This window comes from Dendrobates tinctorius, unplaced genomic scaffold, assembly GCF_039654945.1.
Source record: "Dendrobates tinctorius isolate UK_male_01 unplaced genomic scaffold, ASM3965494v1 ptg000120l, whole genome shotgun sequence".
Taxonomy (NCBI): Eukaryota; Metazoa; Chordata; class Amphibia; order Anura; family Dendrobatidae; genus Dendrobates; species Dendrobates tinctorius.
This window is the reverse complement of record NW_027361788.1, coordinates 38,941,236-38,968,261: the sequence shown is the minus strand read 5'-3', so window position 1 is coordinate 38,968,261 and position 27,026 is coordinate 38,941,236. Positions and strand designations below refer to the sequence as shown.

The following is a 27,026-nucleotide window of genomic DNA, read 5'->3' as shown; positions in this document are numbered from 1 at the left end:
CCAGAAAGGTTATCAAAATTAGGTCTATTTACTCTAGAAAAGAGAAGACTTAGGGGAGACTTAATATATATGTACAAGTATATCAGAGGGCAATACAGAGATCTCTCCAATGAACTGTTTGTACCAAGGACTGTGACAAGAACAAGGGGGCATTCTCTTCGTTTGGAGGAAAGACAATTTCTGCACCAGCATAGAAGAGGGTTCTTCACAGTAAGAGCAGTGAGGCTCTGGAATTCTCTTCCTGAGGAAGTGGTGATGGCCAACTCACTGAATGAATTTAAGAAAGGAATGGATGCTTTTCTTGTGAGTAACAGTATAGAAGGTTACGAATAACAGAATATTATAGGTAGATGGTTGACCCAGCTTAGGGGAAGGAACTTTTTTCCCTGTGGAGAAAATTGGCTTCTACTCTGTTGGTTTTTTGCCTTCCCCAGGATCAACAATGCAGAACAGCTGCACTAAAAATAGGCTGAACTAGATGGACATAAGGTCTTCCTTCAGCCTTCAAAACTATGTAACTATATGTAACTATGAGGGAGATTCCAAGTAGATGAAATAAAAAATCTTTATTGTTTTACAGCTGATGTCACAATTGATGAAGGAGCTGGATTGGCTCCAAAACGCACAGTGCCAATAAAAATTTTTTATCTTATCTACTTGGAACCTTCCTCTTTGGCAGTGTTCATCCAGCCCAATATTTTTTCCCCATTCCTGTACCTCTTTGACTATTCATTTTGATTAAACACTTAACACACATTTAAATCCTAAATACGTATACACACTGGCGCTTACCTCCTCGAGAAAGGAAATAAAATGAATCTCAGCTGCAGCTGGTGAAAACAACAGGCTCTGTGCCAGCTCCTGTAAAAATGCTAAGTATAGTAAATAGTGGATCACCGCGCAAATGCTGAGATAGATTGAATATTGTATTCTCAGTGAGTACTCGGATTCCCTCATCAGTGCATCGCTATTTTTCAGATATTTTCTCTATTTAATAATCTATTTAATAATTTTTTCATTAGTATTTGATCAGCTTTGCTCTCCAAACGAATGAAAATTTGCATTTATCTCTGAGTACACTCCGTACCAACTCGTTCATTGTGTGAGTATATAATATTCAATCTATCTTAGCATTTGCGAGGTGATCCACTATTTACACATTTAAATCCAATTTAGTCCTTGTCCATGTCTCACTGGTTCCAACGCAGTTTATTTAATTTGATCCCGCACATCACTGCACCAGTAGCTCCTTTGCAAAAGCAGCCATGAGACTCCCATGGCTGCAAGTATTGTGTTATCCAGGGATTAGGCTTGAATGACTGGCATTTCTTCTCAGTGACCTTGTAAGGGCCTTTTGGTACATATTATAGGTATTAATGCTATTCAGCGGGTGAAATAAGTAATGAACATGTCACCAATTTTCTAAGTAAATTTATTTCTAAAGATACTATTGAAAAGAAATTCTCACCAGATGTTGATAACACATCCAATCCACACCGGCAAAAAAAATCAAACCATAGATGTCCATAAATTAAGTTACGGGTACTAATGAGAAATGACACAGGAGAAAAGTATTGAACACGGTTACTGAAATATAATTAGTATTTTGAACAAAAGCCTATGTTGGTGATGACATCTTCATGGAGAAACTAGTCACAGGCATTGCTCAGGTGTGATTTTGGCTCATTCTTCCACACAAACACTCTTCACATCCTGAAGTCCTGTGGGCTTCTTCAATGAGCGCTGAGCTTAAGTTCCTTCCATACATTTTCTGTAGGATTCAGGTCCGGTGATTGGCTCGGCCTTTCTATCAGCTTTATTTTCTTTCTCTGAAACCAATTGAGAGTTTTCTTGGCTGCGTGTTTGGGATCATTGTCTTGCTGAAATGTCCACTGTCGTTTCATCTTCACCATCTTGGTAAATGGCAGCAGATTTGTAACAAGTATGTCTCGGTACATTTGTCGATTCATCCTTCCTTCAATTATATGACATATGCCAGTGAACAAAAGTTTGTAGTCAACCCCAAATTTAAGGTTATCTTAGAGTAAGAGTTATCCATAGGCTTATGATACTTTTCTCTGGCTTGTCTTCTGTGAAAGAAAAATTGCAATGTGGAGATATGATGTTGATTTGTTATTATTGCAGGGATCTTTACAGCAGTTCGTCTTTGTGATGGGGGAACCAGAGGCTGCCCAGCGCTACTGCAGGAATTACAACCAGACCTGTCTAAGCAGTTTCCCAGCAGAACAGCCTTTCAGTGCATCCCGAAAGGAACTCGGTACCCACCATACTCCAGTTTCCAAGGTAGCAAGCCAAGTATTTGTACTATTGTACTTCCAATTAGGACTATTCCTATCGGTTATGATTTAAATGTCTACTGAGGGTGAAATGGCCTAGAGCTTTCATTTAAAGTATCCAAATTGTTACCTACCTGCAAACACAACCTAAAGGAACTTACTGTATATTGTTTTATCATTGAGGTCATTATATAAATGTAATACTTCACTCACACATTAGAGATGTGGCATAAGCAAATCATTGCTTTTATATACCTGAATTAAGAAAACAGGTTTTTATTGAAGAGAAAAAATAAAGAAGGGGATATTTTTTGGAATCCTTCTGTAATCATGTGCTAGCCACGAAGAAGGTTGAGCTGACTTTTTAATTTAATATTCAGTAGGTATATTTGCATTAAGCTCCTAAAGATATAGTCTTGTAATAGTTTCAGAGTTGTTAAAGTTGAAGGTAGACTTAAAGGGGTTGTCTGGTCTAAAATGAAAATTCTTTAGACACTCTGTGTGACTACGGACATTTGAATTCCCCAGTGAACACACTGTGCGCTGCAAGGATTCGCTGATTTCTGAGCCGGGAGCAGTGGTGATGTATGCAATTTGTTTAATCGCGCGCAGAAGCCACCTAATGGGCACAGCCATGTAGTGGCCGCAGCCTCTTGTATGGAGCGAGGCTGGGCCCAGTAGACAGTTTCTGCCCGGGAGTATGATCATTGGATACATCACCGCCATTCCCAGCTCAGAAATTGGCGAATCCTTGGAGCGCACAGTGCGTACACTGGGAGGATTCAAAAGTATGCAGTCATAGAGAGTCTGGACAACCCCTTTAAGTCCTTTGAGTTCAACCTATTCATAACATGATGATTCAGAGGAAGGCAAAAACCCCATTGAGCGGACACTAATAGCTCCATATTATGGGAATAATTCCTTCCCGACTACACATACGGCAATCAGACTAGTTCCCTAAATCAACGCCCCATCACAGAATCTAGTGCCCATAAGCTGTAATATTATATTTTCCAAGAAAGGCATCCAGGCAATTCTTGTACCTTTGTATCAAACAATACATCATGTGGCTGAGAGTTCTAAAGTCTTGCTGCTCTTACAGTAAAGAATCTGTGCCTGTGATAGTAAACCTTCTTTCCTCTAGACACAAATGATGCCCCCTTGTCCCTGTTGCAGGCCTAGGGGTAAAAAGTTCATTATACAGATCTCTGTACAGTTCCCTCGTCTATTTTTACATTGTAATAAGATCACCCCTAAGCCTTCATTTTACCAAACTGAATAACCCCAAGTGTAATAACCTGTCTTGGTATTGCCATCCACCCATTCACTTAATAACCCCGGTTGCTCTTCTCTGCAACCGCTTTAGCTCGGCTATGTCCTTCTTATACACCGGAGACTCTAGTGACATATATAGGCAAAATTATGTTCTCATCCTGAGCATCTATGCCCATTAGTTTATTAGCCTTGGTAGGAGGTATACAATAAAATTATGCCATCATTCTGTAATTGATGAGTCCAAAATCTCACATCTTCCGCAACCCCTGAGAATGTAGGGGTCGCAATGATGGAGTAGTGCGTTTCCTCTTCCTATGCAGGGAACTTTTGGTGTACGAGGTTGGCCACAGTTCCCTGCACAGCGGGGTGAAACCTAAAAGAGGAGGCAGTGCTATACCAACGTTCTTCTTATGATTCTCTGGATGCCATCAATTTATAACATTGAAATGCCTCTTAAAGCTCCCATTAGTGACAAATTCAACCAAACTGAATTCTATTATTTAACTTAATGGCTTTGCTGAATATTTGAAGCTTTGTGGACTATTTTAGCTTTAAAAAAAGGCATTGAGTAGTGGGACATACACATTACAGAATTATTAATATACTTTGTGTATATTATATAGGATCCTTCCATTACAAATGAAACCATTTCCAGCTCCTTAAATAACGGTTTGCGACAATTTACTGTACTCTGTCTTGTATTTCATTGAGAATCTTACTTTTCAGTATTACTACTAGGAATGACTGAGCATTGATGACCGTGAAACTTTCACTCATCCTACATTCCTCCCCGCTCACATTCCGCCACACACCTGCATACCTGCTAACATCATGTTGTCTTCACATATGGATGCCTCTAGAAAGTCTTAGTCTTTCACGGTCTCTGCCTCTCTGGAGATGGCATACTTTCTTCACATTGCAATTTTATTTTTTTTTTTTACTTTCTTTCGAGGAGCTCAATGTGGGAGAGAATCCAACCTTGATGGGAGACAACTCCAGTGCTCACTCAACTGTACAAGAGGTATGTGATGGAAGAGACAGATAGAAAGACACATAATGCATTCTTATAGAGCTCCGAAAACGACCTTCCATTCCCGACTTCAAGGTCAAACACAAGCGCCAGTCAATGCTGACATTAAATTGTACTGCAAACGGTGTAAAAGAGAGAAATATTTTACTAAATGCCATTGTTACTTTAATTGTATTACCAGAATTTATTTATTTTTAATTATTATTAACTAGATGGTGGCCCGATTCTAACGCATCAGGTATTCTAGAATATGTATGTAGTTTATTTAAAGGGAATCTGTCACCCCAATTTTGCCCCATAAGCTGGGGCCACCGCCATCTGGGGCTTATCAACAGCATTCTGTAATGCTGTAGATAAGCCCCCAATGAAACCTGAAAAATAAGAAAAACACATTAGATTATCCTCACTGGGGGTCGGGGGCGGTGGGTGTCGCCGTCCCGTCCGGCGCCTCCTATCTTCATACGATGATGTCCTCCTCCTCTGTTGAGGGCAGAGTAAAGTACTGCAGTACGCAGGCCCCCGGAAAGGTCAGAGAGGTCCGGCGCCTGCACACTGCAGTACAGTACTCTGCTCTGCCCTCAACAGGGCAAATCAGTACGCCTGCGCAGGAGCCGAGGGAGAAGCAAGGAGGAGGACGTCATTGTATGAAGATGGGAGGCACCGGATGGGATGGCGACACCCATCGGACCGAACGCCGGGGTGAGTGTAATATAACTTTTTTTTTCTTGTCTTTCAGGTTCTCTCTCTCTCTCTCTGACAGTGGCGTGCGTCGTTCGAATTTCGCACCAATTCGCGGCCGGACTGCGCCTGTCCCTGATTGGTTGCGGCCGGCCGGGCGCGACCAATCAGCGACGCGGGATTTCCATTACAGACAGACAGGCAGAATTAGACGATTATATTGTAGATGCATTTTATTCTCCATCACTCCGGGAAATTTTTCCTTTTTTCCTCAGTTTCTCCCATCTACTGCGCATAAAAAATATCTACTATTTTAACACTGCCCATTTATGGACACATACTGGAGAAATTTAATATCAGATAGAAATATCTATTTAGTAGGGGGAATAGACGTTTTTGTTACACTTACTCACTTATTTCTTTTTTTATATTGATTTTGTTGTGCATAAGAAACCTTTCTAAATAAAAAAAGGCTATTTGGATAGTGAGCCATTCATATGTTTGAGGGGACATTATCTCAAAGGGTTATGGCCAAGATAAGGTATCTCATATCGTTAAGATGTTTGATAACTTATTTATCGCTCAGGGTCCATAGAATTCTCAAGAAGGGGGCTCTTGAAGGAAAAAAAAGGGCTCTGCAAAGCCCTGTCTTGAATGGAGGGGAGTTGTGAATTGTTGACCACTGCTCCATTCATGGTCTATGTATGCCAAGTAGAAAGCTCAGAGGTTTCCGGTAGTCCCATAGAGAATTAATGCAACAAAAATCAAGCACACGCACCTGCTCAAGACGGAGCTTTGCAGGGCCCTTTGCTGGGTTGCAGAGCCCCCTTCTTGGGATCTTTAGGTGGACTCCCAGTGATCAATATTTTGTATTACAGCTGAGCACTTAGGTCCGCTCCAACGGCACATATCGCCCTAAAAATAGCCCAGAAGGATTTTCAGATAATGGAATATATGTAACAACCTATTTAAAAATATCTTCTTTGCCCCAAGAAAGTTATTATGTGAACTGGAAGACAAACAGACACATTGGGAGTGAATAATAACACAGTTCGGAAGATGAAGTACATCTGAATTGCTGTGTTGTGCTTCAGCATGATACCTCATTAAGAAGCTTTCAGACAGGCTTTGATCCAAAGAAAAAAGCTTATTCCCCAGCCGGGAATAGAACCTCGACAGCACAAACACATTTTTCTGGCTTTGCATCTGTCTGCGCTGCTATATCATCACTGGTTATTTTCAAAGGTTGGGACGGTAGAAAATATTGATGCAGTGGTGACAGGGCTGCTTTAGGCTATGTTCACACATTACATTTTTGCTGCATTTTTTTCTGCTGGCAAAACCTGTTCTGCTCTCTTGGCTGTAAAGAAGCTGCTTACAAAAATCAGGTTTTGCTGCGTTTTTTTGCTGTGTTTTTGTTGTCTCTTGTGCTTTTTAATATAGTTTAGTGCCCCCCCAAAAAATCATGATGCAACTTCCTTAAGGTTTTTGCAGCAAAAACGCAGCAAAACCTGATATCTGCGTTTTTGCCGCATTTTTGCACTTACTCGTTGTTTTCTATGGGTGAAAAAACACTGAAAGAAGTGACATGCTGCAGTTTGGCAAAACTAAGTCATTCCTACAAATTACTGTATAGCGATTGATTTTATAGCAGACAGGTACACAATGTCTATGGACACAGAAATATTTCATTATCGACAGATTCATTTTGATAGATAACATATAGATCATTTTCATGCAGTAAGGTTGAGTTGCAATACCAGGCAATGCCTATAGACAGGAGTGGCGCTATACTCTAGTTTGGTCATTTTTGTTTCACAAATGCACCATTTATCATTTGCAACATTTACAGTTGCTGAAGGCAATTATGCTAAATTTCCACTTTACCAATATATCACGGAGCTGTCTTCATTAATAGAGAACCGTATGTTCCATAAATCTCAGCATTACCGTAGATAATAATCAAAGGCACATTGATAAGTGCTCTGTGACCTTATCTTCCCGCGGTGGCTGGGCTGTGATCATGTGGTTCTGGAATACAGCGGACGTTCACTACTGTAAATGCCTGCAGCGGCCTTCTTTAATCTCTTAATACTCTGAGCCTGTTCCCCATCAGGGATCTCCCTGGGGAAGGGCCTACATGACTTCTGTAAAACATGAACGCCACACGGGGCCTGTATGGTTAGTGTACACTATCTCTTTTTATCTGCAAGACCAGTTGACAATATTTATTGTCTATGGGACCAGACAGTAAAATGTTTTGGCTCGACTGTGCTTTTCAGGGAACATTTGGCTTTAAATAAGGTTCATTGCAGGCTATAAGGATATGACCGTCATACAACTATAACGTGATAAAATGTAAAAAAAAAAAAAGTGAAAATATGTTTTAGTGAATGCTTCATCAGAAAATTACATACCGTAATATTTTTTTATCAGATTCTAATAATATTATTTGTATAGTTTTCATTTCATTATTTTTTGGGACTATCCATATGAAAAAAAAGTCCTGAAATTACGTGTCATGCTAGCTATGGGACACACAATTTCCTACAACTCACTTTTCATCTTTGCTGTGTAGACTGGGACTCGGTCAGCAGAGACATCTCATTATCACTGTAATGGCAGATGATAGCACTAATTAAGCCTAGATAAAGCTTCCATACACAGCTGTCACCCCCATACACATAAATGTTCGACCATGTATTCTTGTGTTTTCTATAGGGAGAGTGGAGAACGAAGTAGTCAGGTGTTCAATATTAAGACTGTCCAACTCTTCACTTCCCTGTCATCATCTGTCAGGGTAGGCCCTCATTTACATTAGACCCCACACAAAATAGTCAGATTCAGACAGCAGTTACACACGTGGTCAAAATTGTTGGTACCCCTTGTTTAATGACAGAAAAACCCACAATGGTGACAGAACTAACTTGAATCTGACAAAAGTAATAATAAATCAAAAATCTATGAAAATGAGCAAATGAAAGTCAGACATTGCTTTTCAACCATGCTTCCACAGAATTTAAAAAAAAAAAAAAATTCATGAAATAGGCCTGGACAGAAATGATGGTACCCTTGACTTTATATTTAGTTGCACAACCTTTTGAGGCAATCAATGCAAACGATTCCAGTAACTGTCAATGAGACTTCTGCACCTCTCGACAGGTATCTTGGCCCACTCCTCAAGAGCAAACTGCTCCAGTTGTCTCGTGTTTGAAGGTTGCCTTTTACAGATGACATGTTTCACCTCTTTCCAAAGATACTCAATAGGATTTAGGTCAGGGCTCATAGAAGGCCACTTCAGAATAGTCCAATGTTTTCATCTTAGCCATTCTTGAGTGATTTTAGCTGTGTGTTTTGGGTCATTTTCCTGTTGCAAGACCCATGACCTGCGACTGAGACCAAGCTTTCTGACACTGGGCAGCACAGTTTTCTCTAGAATCCCTTGATAACATTGAGATTTTATTGTACCCTGCACAGATTCTAGACACCCTGTGCCAGATGCAGCAAAGCAGCCCCAGAACATAAAAGAGCCTCCTCCATGTTTCACAGTAGGGACAGTGTTCTTTTCTTGATATGCTTCATTTTTCCATCTGTGAGCATAGAGCTGATGTGCCTTGCCAAAAAGTTCCTTTTTTGTCTCATCTGTCCATAGGACATTCTCCCAGAAGCTTTGAGGCTTGTCAACATGTAGTTTGGCAAATTCCAGTCTTCTTTCTTTATGATTCTTTTTCCAACAATGGTGTCCTCCTCGGTCGTCTCCCATGAAGTCCCCTTTGGCTCATATAATGACGGATGGTGTGATCTGACACTGAGGTTCCTTCAGCTTGAAGTTCATCTTTAATCTGTTTAGAAGTTTTTCTGGGTTCCTTTGTTACCATTTGTATTATCCGTCTCTTTGATTTGTCATCAATTTTCCTCCTGCGGCCACGTCCAGGGAGGTTGGCTACAGTCCCATTGAGCTTAAATTTCTGAATAATATGTGCAACTGTAGTCACAAAATGCAAATAAAGTCCGTGGAGCCTCATTTAAGAGTCTGAAACACGGGACTAGCCAGATCTTCCTCCAGGGAAGGACCCAGCCAAGGAGTGGCTCCTTTCGGAAACCACCATTACCACCATATTAAGTTGCCCTTTAAGTCAATATCCAGCTCTTTACGAGTTTACAGATATGACAAGGGAAATAGTATCCATCCACAGACAGCTGTTTCAGGGTGTTGCCCCTCATCAGTGTGGAGTAGGATTCTGGCTAGGTGGGAGCAATGCCTAGTAGACCAACATCACGAAACAATCACTGACCTCAGGGAGACCAGTCAAAGAAAACACTGCGGCAGCCGCAAAGGCGCTCAATCAGTGAAATCCTACCAGGTCGTATCGTTGTCGGGATCGCTGGTGCGTCGCGTAGTGACAAGGTCCCAACGACTGCCGAGGTCGTTATACGGATCGTCGGATCGTTGCTGCGTCGTTGAGTAGATCTGACTGTTTGACAGCTTACTAGTGACCATTTAGCGATGCACCAGCGATCTTTACCAGGTCGTATCGTTGTCGGGATCGCTGGTGGGTCACGTAGTGTAATGGTACCCATACACTTGTATGGCGCAAGGCCGCCCCCACTAGACGGGCTCTGGCTGGGATTATTCATATCTCATACATCACAGCCGTTCTCGGCTCAGAAACTAGCTAATCCTCAAAGTGCACAGTGCGTGAGATGGAGGGATTCATAAATCTGCAGTTACACAGAGTGATACAGACGTTTTATTTTAGACCGGACAACCCCTTTCATTTGGGGAGTACCCTAGGATGCAAATTAGCTCTCCTCTAGAAGAAAGAAAGCTGTCTCCTTCATGTCTCCTGTTAGAAGCAGAAATACTATGAGTCACTTGTCTCACCCTTTAACAGGTCTTAAAACATGACAAAGGCTATAAGTCAAACCAGAGACTCTTCCAAAGAAAGTGGCCCCGATCCACAGACAGTTGTTTCAGGTTTCTTGCCCATAATCAGTGCTGCCTCTAGCATTAGATACAGCTTTCCTTCTTCTTAAAGGACGTGAATAACTTTGCTTTTGTTTCTTTTACTAATCAAAAGCAACAAAAAAAAATTTGTATCTTTAGTTTTTTTCCCTGTACTTTGCTGGCTGCAGAACGAGTTAGTAAGAGTGCTTTCACATTGCGTTCTGTGTCCCCGTTGGGGCGTATGTCCGAAATCCCCCAAAAATGGGGTGTGGCGCATGCGCTGATGGGGCCAACAGACTGCAATTTTTCAGGAGTATACGCCTGCAGGAGGCAGACATTTGGACGCAGTCTACAATTGCAAACGTTATTCTTAACACAAAATACATGCATTTAAGTATAAAACAATGTCCCTGAAAATGTCCATATACTTCTAGGAAAGCTATTAGCCTTTTTCCCTGGAAACATTACCTGGCTTATAAAACATCCTATGCCAGCTAATAGCCTCTCAAAGGAATTACCACCCAATGCTGTGCAATGAGTACAAAGCACCATTAATGTGAATGACTGGGATTATAATTGATGGTCATCAGCAAAAGCATATACATAAGGGGGTGCGGAGGAAGCGCTTGTACCTGAGAATAAACTAATCACCGGCACCTATACATCCATCTTGTATGATGATAGAATTTATTGATACATTGTATATCCAAGATTAGAAAACCACATATGGAGATGCTTTGTAAAAATGATATTCCATAGGACTTTGGACGATGAAAATCAGCAGCATATGACGCGCCCCAGAGGCTGTGGGATACTCGGTACTGGGTCGGTCGACTTAAAGGGATATGTCACAGTGGCAGTGACCCTGTCCAGTGACTCGGTCCGTGGCCCCAGGCAGTCATGTAAAATGGCAGTATTGATTAGGGATAAAGTTTATGTAGTGATTCATGATGCCAGTTGGAGTGTTCGACTGTAGTATAGCCGGCACTGCAGATGATCCCTGGGGGAGTAGATGAGGATGGCAGTGCAGATGTTAAACCCTCTCCAACCAGGGCTGACCCCCAGAGATTGTGATGGAAGTAGAAGGCATGGAGTAATAAGGCAGGAGACAAGGAAAGTCACTTTATCATTTACTGTAGTTCAGGTGCAGTTCAGAGGAGATATTGCAACTCTCACCAGGTTACAGTCTGTTCTGCAGAATGGGAGTTATCCTTCACTCTGCTGTGACTCGGTGTAAGCTTCCTGCTATTCTAATCCCTTCTGGGACCAAGGCTTCCCGGAGTCTAAAACTTTCCAGTATATCCCCTACTCACTGTGTTTTCCTCTGCTGGCAACTTGCAGCTTGGATCCTGTGTGAAGCTCGAGTTCCTTCTTGCACAATCCTTCACTGATCCTAGTTTGCGGCAGTCTTCCCGGGGAAAACACTCTGCTGTTGGTTGTATAAACTCACAGTCTCTCAGCTTTCCACCCTGCTCTGAAAGCATGGATGGCCTAGGGGCTGATTCCCTGATGGCTTATTAGCTTTGCTCCTGGAGGGGGTACATGTCATCATGGCTGCCAGGAGCGTTCTTCATCTTTCCTTCTTCACCACTGAAAATAACAACTCTGCTCCTCCCCCTCCCAGTTAGGGTGTGTCTGCAAAGCTCTAAGCTTCAGTCAAGTAAGGGAGTGAGGTAAATTGTGTGTGTGTGTGTGTTGTGGTCTCTATCAGAGAAAGCATAACTCCCATTGCTCACAAAACACATACAAAACAGTACATATTTAACCCTTTTGTGGCGATAAAGACATAGGGTGCCACACATATATTCATTAAAACTGTAACATCCATACAGTATGTTCCAGATATACAGCGTCCGACACTTCACTGGATGCTTTTTGAAACCTCCTTGGTCTCTTTCTCAATAATATCCTCAATCTAAGCTATAAGGGACTATTGTGTTTGCGCAAACTTTAGTTTGGATGTGAAGAGTTCTTACTATATGTTGCTTACATTAATAACCTATTGACACATATTAACAGCTTTTTTTTTGTGTGATTGTCTGTTTTATGTGGTCTTTAATCTTGGATATATATAATAGATCAGTAAATTCTATTGTTATACAAGGTGGTTGTGTACGAGCCAGAGATGAGTTTATTCTCACATATTTTATGTACAGATTCTGTGGATGTCAGAGTCCATCGCACTATAATCCATCTTTCTTTATCTCCTTAGTGACACCCGTGTCAATAATCACTTTACATTTTTATCTGGACACTGATGCATAGTGAGGCCCCATGCACCACGTAACAGGACACCATAAGTAGAACATGTAGAAGGAAATAACAAGCACATCCAAACCTGTGAGAACAGGTGCCACCTAAAAAAAATACATTACTATAGAAAAAGATTAAGTTGCACCCTGAATTGCTAAGAATGACAACTATAGAACAGTGGAACTGCATTACTGCCATAGAAAATAGGAAAACGCTACATTATGTACATATGCAATAATGGAAAAATGAAACGGCAAAGTTTCTATGAAAAATTACAGTAAAAAAGAAATGTATAGATTGGCCAATATATGTGAGGTTAACAGCCACCCTCAAGGCGTCCTTCATTGTTGGGTCCCTGTCCTGATATGTCTCCTCTCATTGGCAAGAAGCCAACAATTTATGCGGCAGGAAGGAACCAGCTAACTACTTAAAATCACCTGCACCCTCATATTCGGGAGCTATAGCTTCTCTCCTACCCGCTCCCTCATATATGGGACCTATGGCCTCTTGTCACACCGGCGCCGCCTGTCAGGTCGGTACCAGCGCCGCCTGTCAGGTCGGGGCCGGCGTCACCTGTCATGCCGGGTCCCGCTCTCCCTGCCCCTGCTCCCTGGGTCCCCCCCGGCTCCCCGCTCACCGCTCCAGCCACCACACGGCACCACTGGTCTCCCGTCCTGCAGCTCTGCACAAAGGTTCCTCCTCCTCTGCTCCTGTCCCGGGCATGCGCCTTAGGCCACGGGCGCGTGCTCTTCCCCTCACTTAACCCCTTCTGCACCATCCCTGTGGAGCGATTACCAATCAAGCTCCAGCACAGGGTATATCAGGCGGCTCCTCCCTCATGGAGGTGTGCATTCCGTACGGTACTCTGGCCCCGTCTGGTCACTCCTGTCTCCAGTCGCTCCTGACTCCGGTTGCTCCTGACTCTAGTCGCTCCTGACTCCGGTCGCTCCTGTCCCTCTGCCTTGTTTGTCTCCTCCGCACCTGAGCCGCCCCTCTTGGTATCAGCTGTCGCGGTATTCAACTCCTTCAGGCCTGCTCCTAATGGTCCCTGTATAGGGGTCGGCACCACCTGGCCAGCTCGCCCCAGGGATCCCGGTACCAAAGGGTCCACTCTTGCACTCCTTACACCTCTCTCCTGCCTGCTCACTCACATATGGGAGCTATGGATGCTCTCATACCAGCTTCCTCATATATTGGAGCTATGGCCGCTCTCCTGCCCGCTACCTCATATATGGGAGCTATGGACGCTCTCGTACCTGCTCCCTCATATATGGGAGCTATGGCCGCTCTTGTACCTGCTCCCTAATATACGGGAGTTTTGGCTGCTCTCCTACCCGCTTCCTCAACTTCTCCAGGTCAACTCACACTCTCTAAAATGTCTACTTCCCTTCACTGTTGGCCACAAAACCATGTCATGTGGTTTAACCATGTGACCTTGTGGCCATATATGGAACTCAAGACTGCTTCATTAACTCATAGCAACCTCCTAAGGGCAGCACATAGTAAGCACCTCACTTTGACGATACTGAAGTTGGGTTTCTTATTTGTCCAGTTTCTTATTCTGTAATTTCTTTTTTTTCTGTTTTTTACAGGTTTAACGACAAAAATAAAAAATTACAATAATAAAATACAATCCATCTAGGAGCCCTGATGTGAATACACTTAAAAGCAGATACATAGTTATAAAACTGGCACAAAAATGGGCATCAAAGTGGGCACTGAAGGGCGTTTTTGAAAGGGTTAAATTACTTTGGGCCACTGATCTCACATTGTAGACACATAGATGAGGGTGCCTCACATCAAATTCAAGTTTCTCCAACCTGGCTCAAATGTGTTCTGGGCATGAAACCTGGGATCAAAGTTGGCAAATAGCCATTTTTCACAGATTTGAATAAGTAACTGGTGTTTTTAAGGGGTTAAATGATTTTAGGCATTATATACATAGTAATGGCCAACATTAAATTCAGATAACTCTAGCCTGGCCCAAACAAGTCTTGGGCATCAGAACTGGCATCAAAGTGGGCAAATATGGAAATTGGCTAAGTAACTAATGTTTTTCAGGGTTTAAGTGTGACATCAGTGTCCCAAAGTCATTTAACCCCTGAAACACCAGTTACTTATTCAAATCTGTGAAAAATGGCCATTTATCCACTTTGATCCCAGGTCTCATGCCCAGAACACAATTGGGCCAGGCTTTAGTGACCTGAATTTGATGTAGGGCACCCTGATCTATGTGTCTGCAGTGTGAGATCAGTGGTCCAAAGTCATTTGACCCTTTCAATAGCTCCCTAGTGCCAACTTTGATGCCAATTTTTGTGCCAGTTTTATAACATTTGTAGCTGCTTGTAAGTGTATTCACATCAGGGCTCCTAGATGGATTGTATTTTATTATTGTAATTTTTTGTTTTTGTTGTTAAACCGGTAAAAAAAAAAGAAAAATAAATTGCCAAATAAGAAACCAACTTCAGCCCCCGAATAAGAAACTGGATAAATAAGAAAAAAGCTTCAGCATCATCTTGTGCATACAGTATGTACTGACTTCTCATTTACATTATGTGCAAAGGAAAATGCTTACAGAGTGCAAATAAAATAAGGGAGCTGCCATCTCTGCTACAGATTAAAGGCACGTACTGTACAACTTTGGGGCATTACACACCCAGGCTCTGATTCATGCTGCCTCGGTTTGTGCAGCATGTGTATACAGATACGCAGATGCATCGGCACAGAAGATGGAGATTCAATGGTAACGTAAGTGATTATTTACAACAAACAATTTAGATGAAGAGAAATGAAATGTCTAAAGGTTAAGCGATTTACCAGAAACGTTAAATTAGTTCACAATACTGGAGGGTTATTATTGTAGGCATGGGCGCACATATCATTGGTGCAACCTGTGCAGCCGCACAGGGGCCCAAGAGGTAACGGGGGCCCATTTCTACCTCCAAATCAAGTGCAATTTTTCATTTTTAGCAGGTGTTGGGCTTTAAATCACCCATATATTGTTCTTGCACAGGTGCCCTTTTCTATCTGTGTCCGCCAGTGAATGTAGGTATATAAACAGTATCTTTGTTTCACAACAGAGGTTTGAATCACAAAGTTAACTAACATAGAAAACGGTATTTCTACAGGTATCTTAGTCCATGTTGTGTCAACGTCCATGTGGTAGTTGTCAAGTCTTTCTTGATAATCACTGTAACAGGCCTCAACGGGAGTTGGCTCTATTAATCTGTTAGGCTGCAAGTCTATTGCCGTAGTATACAGCCGAGTTTATTCTCCAATGTGTGGTTCCGGCGTCCTTCGTCTCCTAGAGCACAGCCTGGGTCTTCTCCGTATCATCGCCTAGGTCTCCTGGTTTCAGCTCACCGGTTTGTCCATATCTTCAACCTCTCCCTCGATTGTCTATATATCTTTAACAGCTCACTAGATTATCTGGTTCCCTTCAATAAGGCTTCATGTACTTCCCCGCTCACACGACCATCCCTTTAAGAAGGCTGCCTATAATTCTCGTTCACATGGCCGTCACCGGTCACTAAATTGATCGTTCCTTAAAGTAGGCTTTCTGATTTTAACCAGGTTTCTTCTTAGTCTGGTCTAAAGATCTTGTCTTGCTGTTCTCAACTCTCTTGGATATGAGTTTAAGCCAGTGCAGCTAGCACTGATTGTCTGTCTGACCTGACACAGGTCCAGGTGATGATTCCTCCTCTGCAATAGCCTCAGGGGCTTTCAAATTACACAGCTTGTCACTTGACCTTGTCCCCCTTGCTGCTTCTTCCTACCTGCAACACACATTCACTTCCCAGTTCCTGCGTGCTTTCTTTTCATTCGTCTTCTAATTTCTGTCCACTACATGGCAATGTTTGCTTTATTCAGTTACAGACATGTCCCTCTTCCTTACACATGCACTGACTGGTTCATTTTGAGCACCAGTAAATTACACATAGTACATTTTAAAGGGTTGTCTATGGACTGTGCCTGGTATTTGTAGTTCACCCTCCACTTACCTGGAGTTGCCCTATAATATCACACGCAGCCTCTGCACATAGGCAAATGGTGAACCTCAGTCATCAGCCAGGTGAAGAAAAAGACCAAACAAAAAATGGCGTGCACACCTAATATAAGACAGCATTACAAAATCTTTATTGCAAAAACCCCGGACAAACAACAAACATTAAAAACATCTAAAACTGGCATACGGCATGATGATCCAAACATACCCCTGAAAATGATATTTCTGGCATGGGACAATATTTATACAAGGCTCCACAAACTTTAAATAGTAATGATACCACAAAAAATCATAGACATCCTCTTTCAAGAAATACTGTAACTGATCATATATCATTTTCAGGGGTATGTTTGGATCATCATGCCGTATCCCAGTTTTAGAAGTTTTTAATGTTTGTTGTTTGTCCTGGGTTTTTGCAATAAAGATTTTGTAATACTGTCTTATATTTGGTGTGCACGCCATTTTTTGTTTGATCTTTTTCTTCTTCTTGTTGTGTAGTCATGTATTCCAACAAGGTGAAGCACCCTACTATTAGTACTCATTTATGGAGGTGTATCCTATTTTTTCTCCTCAGTCATCAGCCTACAACAGTTATCATCATTGTTGATGCTGGCAGCGGATTATTCACGATACTCTCCGAGCGTGTGACAACAGAGCTTCTTTATTCAGGAACAAACAGGAACAATATATGATAAGCTTAATAGATCAGGAATAAATCATTTGTGTGTCTCTATCTGTGCAGCATCTACAGCAGGCTGCTTCTCTCATACACAGATACAGGAAAACAGGAAATGCAGTCACATGCTCTCCCTGTGAGAGCCTCTGGGAGTTTTTTGTTTAACTTTATAAACAGCATACAAATCTAGCAACTAAACACTCATAGACAAGAATGGAGTTATTGCACTAAACATATTCCAACAGTTGACAATGACTTTTAGACGTACTTGTAGGGCATGCATGCTGTGAAATTAGTCTAGTCTCCTGGCATCTGTATTGGCATTTGGCATCATTACAGAGTAAAATGCATTTATTGTATTGTCAGCATAGTGGACTGACTATGCATGTCTCTGCTTACCAACCCAGAGGGCACACAATAAGCAATCTAAACATTTAATTAGTCTCTGTTAACAGTGTATGAAGTACATGAGTCAGCCAGAAGGAATTGTTTCCTTGCCTTGAAGTAACATCATACAACACAAAAACTACTATTTTGCTTTTCATGACAATCTAGAGCAATGTTTCCCAACTCTTGTCCGCAAGAGAATATGCTTTCAGGATTTCCTTAGTAATACACAGGTGATGTAAACTTCATCAACAGGCGATATATATCCTCCTTCATTTCCTAATATTGTGTTTACAAGTGTCAACCTAGGCCATTAAACCGCTGATCTGATACATGCAAGCTAATTGGCGTCCATTTAATAGTGCACAGAACAATCGCTAATAGGTGTCATGGTCACGTGTGTCAGGTCGCAGATGATACCGCAAGGCGGACCCATAACACACGTGACCCTGGATACACCGCCTCCAGTGGGGCGAATTTAAATAATAACACGTGCAGGTGGATACACTGCCTCCACCTGGCGAATTTAGGTATTACACGTTATACATACAATAATCAGATAATAAAAGGGGAACCTGGGAAACTTTAACAATGGTGGGCCCTGCGATAGGGAATGGGGACATGGAGACCTCCTAAGCTCCCCTGAGCCAGTGTCCCTGCACTCCTTACATTCCCTAAACAGGCTCCGCACCTGTCGCCGCACGTGTACCTTAACGCCCTTGCTCACCCTGACCGTAAACCCTCACTAGGGAATGGGTCGGTGCGGAGACTATTCCCACCACTGCACTAATAACACACATGAGGAAAGAGACAATACAGGGGAAACACCACTTAGCTTTGCTCTGTTGCGTGCGCTCCTAGCAACAGAGCCCTCCACCTGAGTGCATCTTCTCCTCCACCTGGCTCCATCACCATAACAGGATCCTTCACCTTAGTGCAGCCTTGGAGCAGAGTCCAACACCAGTTGCAGCTGCTTAGTACCAGAGTCCCAAGGAAGTGTTCAGCTTCTGCCACGAAGTCAAGCATGCTTGAGTCCAGCTCAGCAACCAAGTCCCACATGGTGAGTGCCACTCTCCATAGTAGCCACTCCACCAGCCCATGCAGACACTTCCCGCTGACACCATCACTGCGACTCCACCACGCCATGCCAGCCCTTCGTCCAGACACCATAGCTGCAACACGTCCCCCCTGGCTAAGCTGCGCAGGACTCCTCACCAGCTCCATCCTTCCTCCAGGCTCTCCACTTCAAAGTGAAAGCAATATCACAGGCAGTGAGTGAACACCCTGAGCACACCTTTATAGGGTGTCACACCTGATCCATAATTAAGTGAACATTAACCTAAACCTAAGGTGCGATACCATTCCCCACCACCGGGCAACTTAGAATGAACAACACCACGTGATAATTCTAATGGCCACCGGGGGCAATCACGACACACTTTGGAACCAAAGGAAAAAAAGTTCACTTAATGCATTTAATACCGCCAGATCCAACACTGGATCATGACAATAGGCTTGTCTTATGTGCACAGAATATGGTTGTTTTCTGCAGCACAACACCTGTTCAGACAGGACGATATGCTGATTTTTATGCCAGCTGAAACATCATTATCACACTAGGAGGTTCCTGTAGGAAAATATGAGAAATTAAATCTTGCTCCCATTTTTCCTTGCAATGAATTAGTCATCCTCCTCACACTTGACCAAGAGTGAGGGTCAGGGCTGTGGATGAGACCCATTAAAATCGCTCATCTTGAAATACTCATTGTTAGATCCCAGGAGAATAACCAGGATCGTGGATCTGTCCAAATTTCTGAGGCAACTCCTTTGTCATTTATCGCTCTCTGATCTAATCTGTAAGAGCTTTAATTGTCCCTTTTTGTTTGATTCTGTGTTTGTCTTTTATGTATGTCCTTTTGTTATTTATTCATTTTCTAACATTTTAAGCACTGTACCTTCTTTTGTATATTAAATTTAAAATTTAATAAGTTTGTTCCTTGTTGCTTTAAACATGCCTACAACCTCAAAGAGGGAAAAGTATTGCTTGGTTGTGTTACCCTGTGTATGCCAGAGTGGAAGAAGTGTGCCTATCTTTTTATTGGGTAAGCTCGGTGTGCATGTGTACTAGTGTAATACCCAGGGCAGTCGTTTCTCTGGCCTAAAAAAATGCGAGTGCTGGCAGTAGGGAGTGTGGTGTGTATGTGTGAACTGGCTGGGGGGTGCACTTAGCTCTCTGTTAGCCTAGTATAAAGGGGGTTTTACACATAGCGATATCGCTAGCAATATCGCTATAACGTCACTGATTTTGTGACGTTATAGCGATATTGCTAGTGATATCGCTATGTGTGATGCTTACCTCCGACCGCTCCCCCGCTGTCCATCGCTGATCGCGCGAGAACACGCAGCTCCATTTCTCGTCGGGCGCTTCCTGCTGGCCTTCCTGTGGCGCCGACGAGCAACGTGTGGAGGCGGGCGGGAGGACGTCAGGATCGCCGCGTCTGAAAGGTAAGTATCGTCCACTGTATCGCTGCTGCATCGCTGTGAGATCTGCCTGTTTGGCAGCTCACTAGGGACCATTTAGCGATGCACCAGCGATCCTGACCGGGTCGTATCGTGGTCGGGATTGCTGGTGCATCGCTAAATGTAAAAGGGCCTTAACAGGTGAGTGGATGAGTGAGTGTGAGAAGTGGAGTCCCCCTTTAAAGACACATCTGATTCCCATGTGTAGCTAGCAGGCAGTGTTTGTGACGGGGTACTTAAAGTTTTCTGAACCAGACCAGAAGTCAGTCAATATATCCACCTTCAAAAGTCTAATGTCTACCATCATCTTTAGAGACTCTTTATCTAAGAAACATAATAATAAAGAGGTTTGAGGCCTTTGTAGTGAGACCCCCCTTAAGCTACCTCCACCTGAATTTTGCTGGGAGCCATAGTGGGATGCAGGAGGGTCTTCCTCTTCTACCAGGAATTGATTCGGGAAATCCCTGTCCTCGCTCCGTAAACACTCACAAAAGATTATGTTGAAACAATTAACAGATTTATTTACAGAGGAATAAAAGGTGTTAAATTCAGAGGGCATAACAAGGAACAGCAAAACATATACAGTAATATCACACGATCTATGATACAGCTTCAAAATGTACTTTGCAATACGTCTGAATGTTAATGACGATACTTCCCCTTTAAGTGACAGCAGACACACTCCTAACTAATAACATCCAATAATGGCTGCAAAAATGGCAGTAACACAGTCCAACAATGGGGCCCAGTTGCTGCAGTTGTTGGCGCGTTTGCAGAAGTCGTTGGTGCACGAAATACAATCAGAACAAAATCCCCTCAGCAACAGTTCTGCTCAATAGTGGAACCACTTGAGGCTGCAAGGTCTGCATGCCTTATGGGAGTTGTGGTCCAGTGCAGTGCAACAAGAGAATCATTAATGTCTGCTGCTGTGAATATCTGTGTAATCCCAGCAGCACCAGTCTCTTTACAAATAGGTCTCACTGCAGATGTTACAATTATATTTGATTTATTCACCACAAACAGGCAATTAATATATGTACAGTATATTTCAGTGTATGTTCACACAGTGATTTTTTACATGGATTTTGAAGCAAATGCACTTCAAATCTACATGAAACACTGTGTGTTAACATACCATCTTGACATACCCTCTCGCTATGCTCATACCGATTGTTTTGGCGTTTTATGTGTGGTTTTCTGGCTGAAAAATCTTAGACCAAAAACAACATAAAAAAGAGGTTTTGGAATGTCTTTTGGCATGTTTCTTGACACTTTTCAGAAGAAGAAGTTTCCAAGCTCCTCGCTTCTGCTCAGCCTACAACCTACAACAGTGACCCTATTCCTTCACATCTCCTGCAGTCTCTCTCACCAGTGGTCACCACTCACCTGACTAAAATATTTAACTTCTCTCTTTCCTCTGGTATATTTCCCTCCTCATTTAAACATGCCATCATAACCCCTTTACTTAAAAAGCCATCCCTGGACCAGAACTACACTGCTAACTACAGACCTGTCTCTAACCTTTCCTTCATCTCTAAACTCCTGGAACGCTTGGACTACTCCCGTCTAATCTGCTATCTCTCGGATAACTCTCTTCTCGACCCCTTACAATCTGGTTTCCGCTATTTACACTCTACTGAAACTGCCCTCACTAAAGTCTCTAATGATCTAATAACAGCTAAATCTAACGGTCACTACTCCATGCTAATTCTCTTGGATCTCTCTGCCGCATTTGACACTGTGGATCACCAGCTCCTCCTCACTATGCTCCGCTCTATAGGCCTCAAGGACACAGCCCTCTCCTGGTTCTCCTCCTACCTCTCTGACCGCTCCTTCACTGTATCTTTTGCCGACTCCTCTTCCTCTCCTCTTCCCCTTACTATCGGGGTCCCGCAGGGCTCAGTCCTAGGCCCCCTCCTCTTCTCTCTATACACTGCCCCTATTGGACAAACAATCAGCAGATTTGGATTCCAGTATTATCTCTATGCTGATGACGCCCAATTATACACTTCTTCCCCTGATATCACCCCTACCCTAATTCAAAATACCAAGGATTGTCTGCTGTCTATAATATCATGTCCTCCCTCTATCTGAAACTAAATCTCTCCAAAACTGAACTTCTTGTGTTTCTCCCCTCTACTAACCTCACTCTACCTAACATCGAAATAACTCTGGACGGTTCAACCATAACTCCCAAGCAGCATGCCCTCTGTCTTGGGGTCATATTCGACACCGAACTTTGCTTTACTCCCTATATCCGATCACTCACTCGCTCTTGTCACCTGCAACTTAAAAACATCTCCAGAATCCGACCTTTTCTCACCTTTGAAACTGCTAAGACTCTTACTGTCGCTCTTATTCATTCTCGTCTGGACTACTGCAACTCTCTTCTGATCGGTCTCCCTCTTACCAAACTTTCTCTTCTCCAGTCCATCTTGAATGCGGCAGCCAGGGTCATATTTCTGTCCAGTCGCTTCACCGATGCCTCCATCTTGTGCCAGTCATTACACTGGCTTCCTATTCGCTACAGGGTCCAGTATAAACTCATCTCTCTCACCCACAAAGCTCTCCACAGTTCTGCACCGCCTTATATCTCCTCTCTCATCTCTGTCTATCGCCCTACACGTGCCCTCCATTCTACAAATGACCTAAGACTAACATCCCCCGTAATCCGAACCTTGCACTTCCGTCTCCAAGACTTCTCTCGTGCTGCACCAGCTCTCTGGAATGCATTCCCCAGACGATCAGACTGAAACCTAGCCCCGACCTATTCAAGAGTGCTTTGAAAACCCATCTCTTCAAACAAGCCTACCACATTAACTACTCAGTAAACTAACTTTGCCCTGTTCCCGCCTTCCAAATATTATTCTGAATCTGCACAATACTATACATCTGTCTCCACACCCTCCATGCACACTATAACTGCACTTGATACTTGACTATTGCACTTAAACACACGGGCTGATGACCGGATCATGCAGCTTTATATGAAAATCCCTATTTATTATAATTGCCAGACCTGAAATAACAAGCACTTCTCACCTACTGTGTCCCCCCCATTTCCTTGTAGATTGTAAGCTTTTGAGCAGGGACCTCACTCCTAATGTCACTGTTTAAATTGTCTTAACTTATATTGAATTTATTGTCTGTACATGTCTCCGCTTAATTGTAAAGTGCTGCGGAATATGTTGGCGCTATATTAATAAAAATTATCATTATTATTATTATTATTACTTTTATGTTTTTGTATTTGGAATTTTTCTACTTCCATTGATTCAGTAATCAAATTTGCATCTTTTTTACAAAAAAAATGATGTGGATTTTGGAGCAGAATCTGCTTCTAAATCCATGTCATATAACTTAGTGTGAACACAGCCTTAGGCTGTGTGCACACTTTGCATTTTTTTGCATTTCCGCTGCGTTTTTCCGCTGTGGAATTGCCGCGAAAATCCTATCGGATTCCGCAATGCTGTGCTAATGCTGCGGATTTCTCCGCTGCGGAATCACATAGCGGGAAAATCTGCAGAATGCTCATTCTTTTTGCGGAATCGCGGTGATCCTAATGCAATCCTATTGCATTGAAGTGCTCACTTTATGCATGTGGCTATGCCCACTATGCGTAAAGTGAGCGCTCAGTGTGCGGATGGTACACAGGCTCTGGAGTAGAGGAGACTCTCCTCCATGCCTTGGGTACCATATCCCTGTAAAGAATAGAATAAAAATAAAAAATAGAGATATATTTAACCTCTGTCGACCCCCAGAGTCCTCCTGCCCTCAGCCACGCTGCCGGCATTTTCCGGTCCCAGTGATGCTTTGCGCGAATCACCTGAGATGACGTCGCGCTCTCGCGAGCGTGACGTCATCAGTGATCATTTGCGCAAAGCATCATTTTGACCGGAAAATGCCGGGAGCATGGTGAGAGGCGGGAAGGACTCCGGTGGCCGTCGGAAGGTGAGAATAACAATATTTTTTATTTTTTTTTATTATTTTTAACATCCTATCTTTTACTATTAATGCTGCATAGGCAGGATCAATAGTAAAAAGTTGGTCACACTTGTTAAGCACTATGCTTGACAAGTGTGACCAACCTGTCAATCACATTTCCAAGCGATGCTTTAAATCGCTTGGAATGCGCAAGCATTTTGCAAGCGAAAAACGCTTGCAAAACGCTTGTTTTTCGTGGGAAAAACGCATGTGAATTCACATGCGTTTTATCCGCGGCGGGAGTTTCGGAAATGTTGCTGAAATTTCGACAGCATTTCTGAACATGTGCACATAGCATAAACGTACACAAGCGGCTTATTACTTATAATGGGCGACACTACTCCACGAGATATCTGATAAATGTGGGGCAGAATAAAGCCTTGCTCACGGTCACTAAATGTATTGTGTGCTCCATGCAGATGGACATATTTTCCAGAATGGTTTGTATAATTGACATAGGGAGGTCTGCTACATCATTGACGTTATTATTAGTTGTGACCGAAATAGTCATTTAAGATTCCTTGGGTAAAGATCTCTTACCGTGAAAAGTATTTCGCCACAAGTTATACAATAAGAAAACAAACAAGTACTGTACGCTTACAGAATATAAAAGTGTCTACTGGCTTGACATATTGGTGTAATAACAGGACGGATGGGATGTCCCCCAGCCCTCAGCATAGGTCAAGCAGCAAAAAAATGAAACAAAAATGTTAGGTGAAGGGCAGATTGATTTACTGCGAATATTTGCAAAAAAGAAGGTGACTAAAAACATTTATTCTGACCAGTGGAACACATTACATTTTATTGTCACTTGCAGTACTGCTTTTCCACCACTACCAAGGGCATGTAATTTCTATAGACATCAATGCAACAGCGCCCCTACTTCTAATATTTTAATTTGGTCTTTCTTTTTTTAGTATTGTATAAATAGCTCATTCTTTGTCATTTAATTTTGAATTGTAAATTTTGAATATATCAGAGAATTATACCAAGGAAAGTAGTCTAGTGGGTTGGAAATATTAAAGAAATTTTACGAGCTAAAATTAAAAGTCTGTGCTTATTGTTCCTTGCCCCTCACCCCCTTTCCAAAACTTTTTCATTTTTTAAATTTTACGTAGAAGAAGTCCAGTGCCTGCGCACTGCAGCACTCTACTCTGCCCTCAACAGGCAGAGCAGTGCACCTGCGCCAGAGCCACGATGGGAAGCAAAGAAGAGGACGTCATCGCTGGAAGATGGGAGGCGCCAGACTGGACCACGACACCCTCCGGACCCGAATCGGACCCGGACCGCTCCTGGGTGAGTATAATATAACTCGTTTTTCATCTCTTTCAGGTTACATCGGGGGCTTATCTACAGCATTCTGTAATGCTGTAGATAAGCCCCTGATGGCGGTGGCCGCATCTTATGTACCAAAAAATAGGTGACAGATTACCTTTAACTAGTTTACAACAGGGACCGGTGCTAATGCTACCGGCTCCGCTGTAAACCACTGCAGAATGAATGAAATCATGTCTGCGCAGGCGCCCTGACTGACCGGAGATGAACTGATTAGCGCGGGAAAGTTTCTGAACTTTTTCCCACTCTCCTGAGATCACCTCAGGTCAGTCAGGGACTCCATGCAGCCTCAGTGAGGCTGTGCAGAGTCCCCAGCTGACCTGAGATGAACTGACAGCATGGGAAAAAGTTCAGAAACTTTCCCACGCTAATCAGTTCATCCTCGATCAGCTGGGGCACCTGTGCAGACATGATTTCATTCATTCTGCAGTGGTTTACAGTGGGGCCGGTAGCATTAGCACCAGTACCTGTTGTAAACTAGTTAACCACTTGTGATGGATTGCAGCGGGGGACCTGACTGAATGGCGGAGAGGTATGGATATTGTTTTTTTTTTTTTTTTTTTACAGGACAATAAGGGATTTGTAATTATTTCATTAAAATAATTTTTAATTAATGTGTGTGTCTTTTTTAACCCTTCACTACTATAAGATTAATAATGGATAGGTGTCTTATTGACACCTCTCCATTATTAACCTGGCTTAATGTCACCTTTCAATAGCAAGGTGACATTAACCCATTAATATTAACCCATGAGCCACCGCTAAAGGCAATGGGAATAGAGAGGTTAAGTGCCAGAAAAGCACTTCTTTTAGATGCGCCTTTTCTGGGGTGGCTGGGGGCAGATTTTTTTAACCGGGGGGCAAAAACAATGGTTCCTCTCTAGGCTATTAATATCTGCCCTCACTCACTGGCTTTTCCCTTTCTGGTGGAGAAAATACCGCGGGAGCCCACACAATTTTTTCCAACAAATTTACCCGTTAATTTAACACCTACATGTCCAAATTTTTACACACATACACTAATCTAATTATTAGTCAAAGACATATATAAAACTAAATTAAATGGATTACTGTATGTAAACCATGTGTCATTTCATTTCGGGTTCTGTAATGATTTTACAGCAGCCAGAAATTGATTTATCGGCTATTATGCTATGTAGAACACTCTGAAATATAAATATATATATGTCTCAATGACATGTGTATATATATATATATAGTGGTGTAGTGACCACTGTGTCCGCTAGGGGGCACTGTGTGGGTGTCCCAAGACGAATGGATAGCCTTGTCCAGAGTGGAAACAGGAGCAGGGTGCTAAAGGATCGTCATGTATCTCAAGGTGGGTGGCCTTGGGATGGAGGCTTGCTTATGTGCTGATCAGCAGAGCTGATCTTTCGTTCCAATGTGTCAGAGAGAAGTCTCCAGGTAGCTGGTGAGACGGGCGGAACCAGTTACCTACAAACCCACCCAGGGGGTGTGCTTAAGAACCCTATTGTAAAGTGTGTATGAGTGGTTGAAGGACCTGTGATGAGGTCATAGCCATGTGACCCGGTGGGCGTGGCTACAGACCATATAAGGTGGCCAGGGTAGGTCACATGGAGTGAATGTTTGGACCTGGTTGGTCCGTTTTGGAAGGT

At 42.8% G+C, this 27,026-nt stretch overlaps 1 protein-coding gene across 4 annotated transcripts in view; it reads left to right on the top strand.

Annotated features, from left to right (window-relative positions):
- LOC141046640 (uncharacterized) overlaps window positions 1-27,026 on the top strand; it is a 445,193-nt gene that overhangs the window by 258,212 nt on the left and 159,955 nt on the right. For 3 of the 4 annotated variants that reach the window (XM_073541182.1, XM_073541184.1, XM_073541185.1), the window contains exons 5-6: window positions 2,146-2,304; window positions 4,525-4,593. In XM_073541182.1, coding sequence (XP_073397283.1) covers window positions 2,146-2,304; window positions 4,525-4,593 — 228 coding nt within the window. The remainder of the gene's footprint in view (window positions 1-2,145; window positions 2,305-4,524; window positions 4,594-27,026) is intronic. The other variant, XM_073541183.1, reaches the window with a different exon arrangement.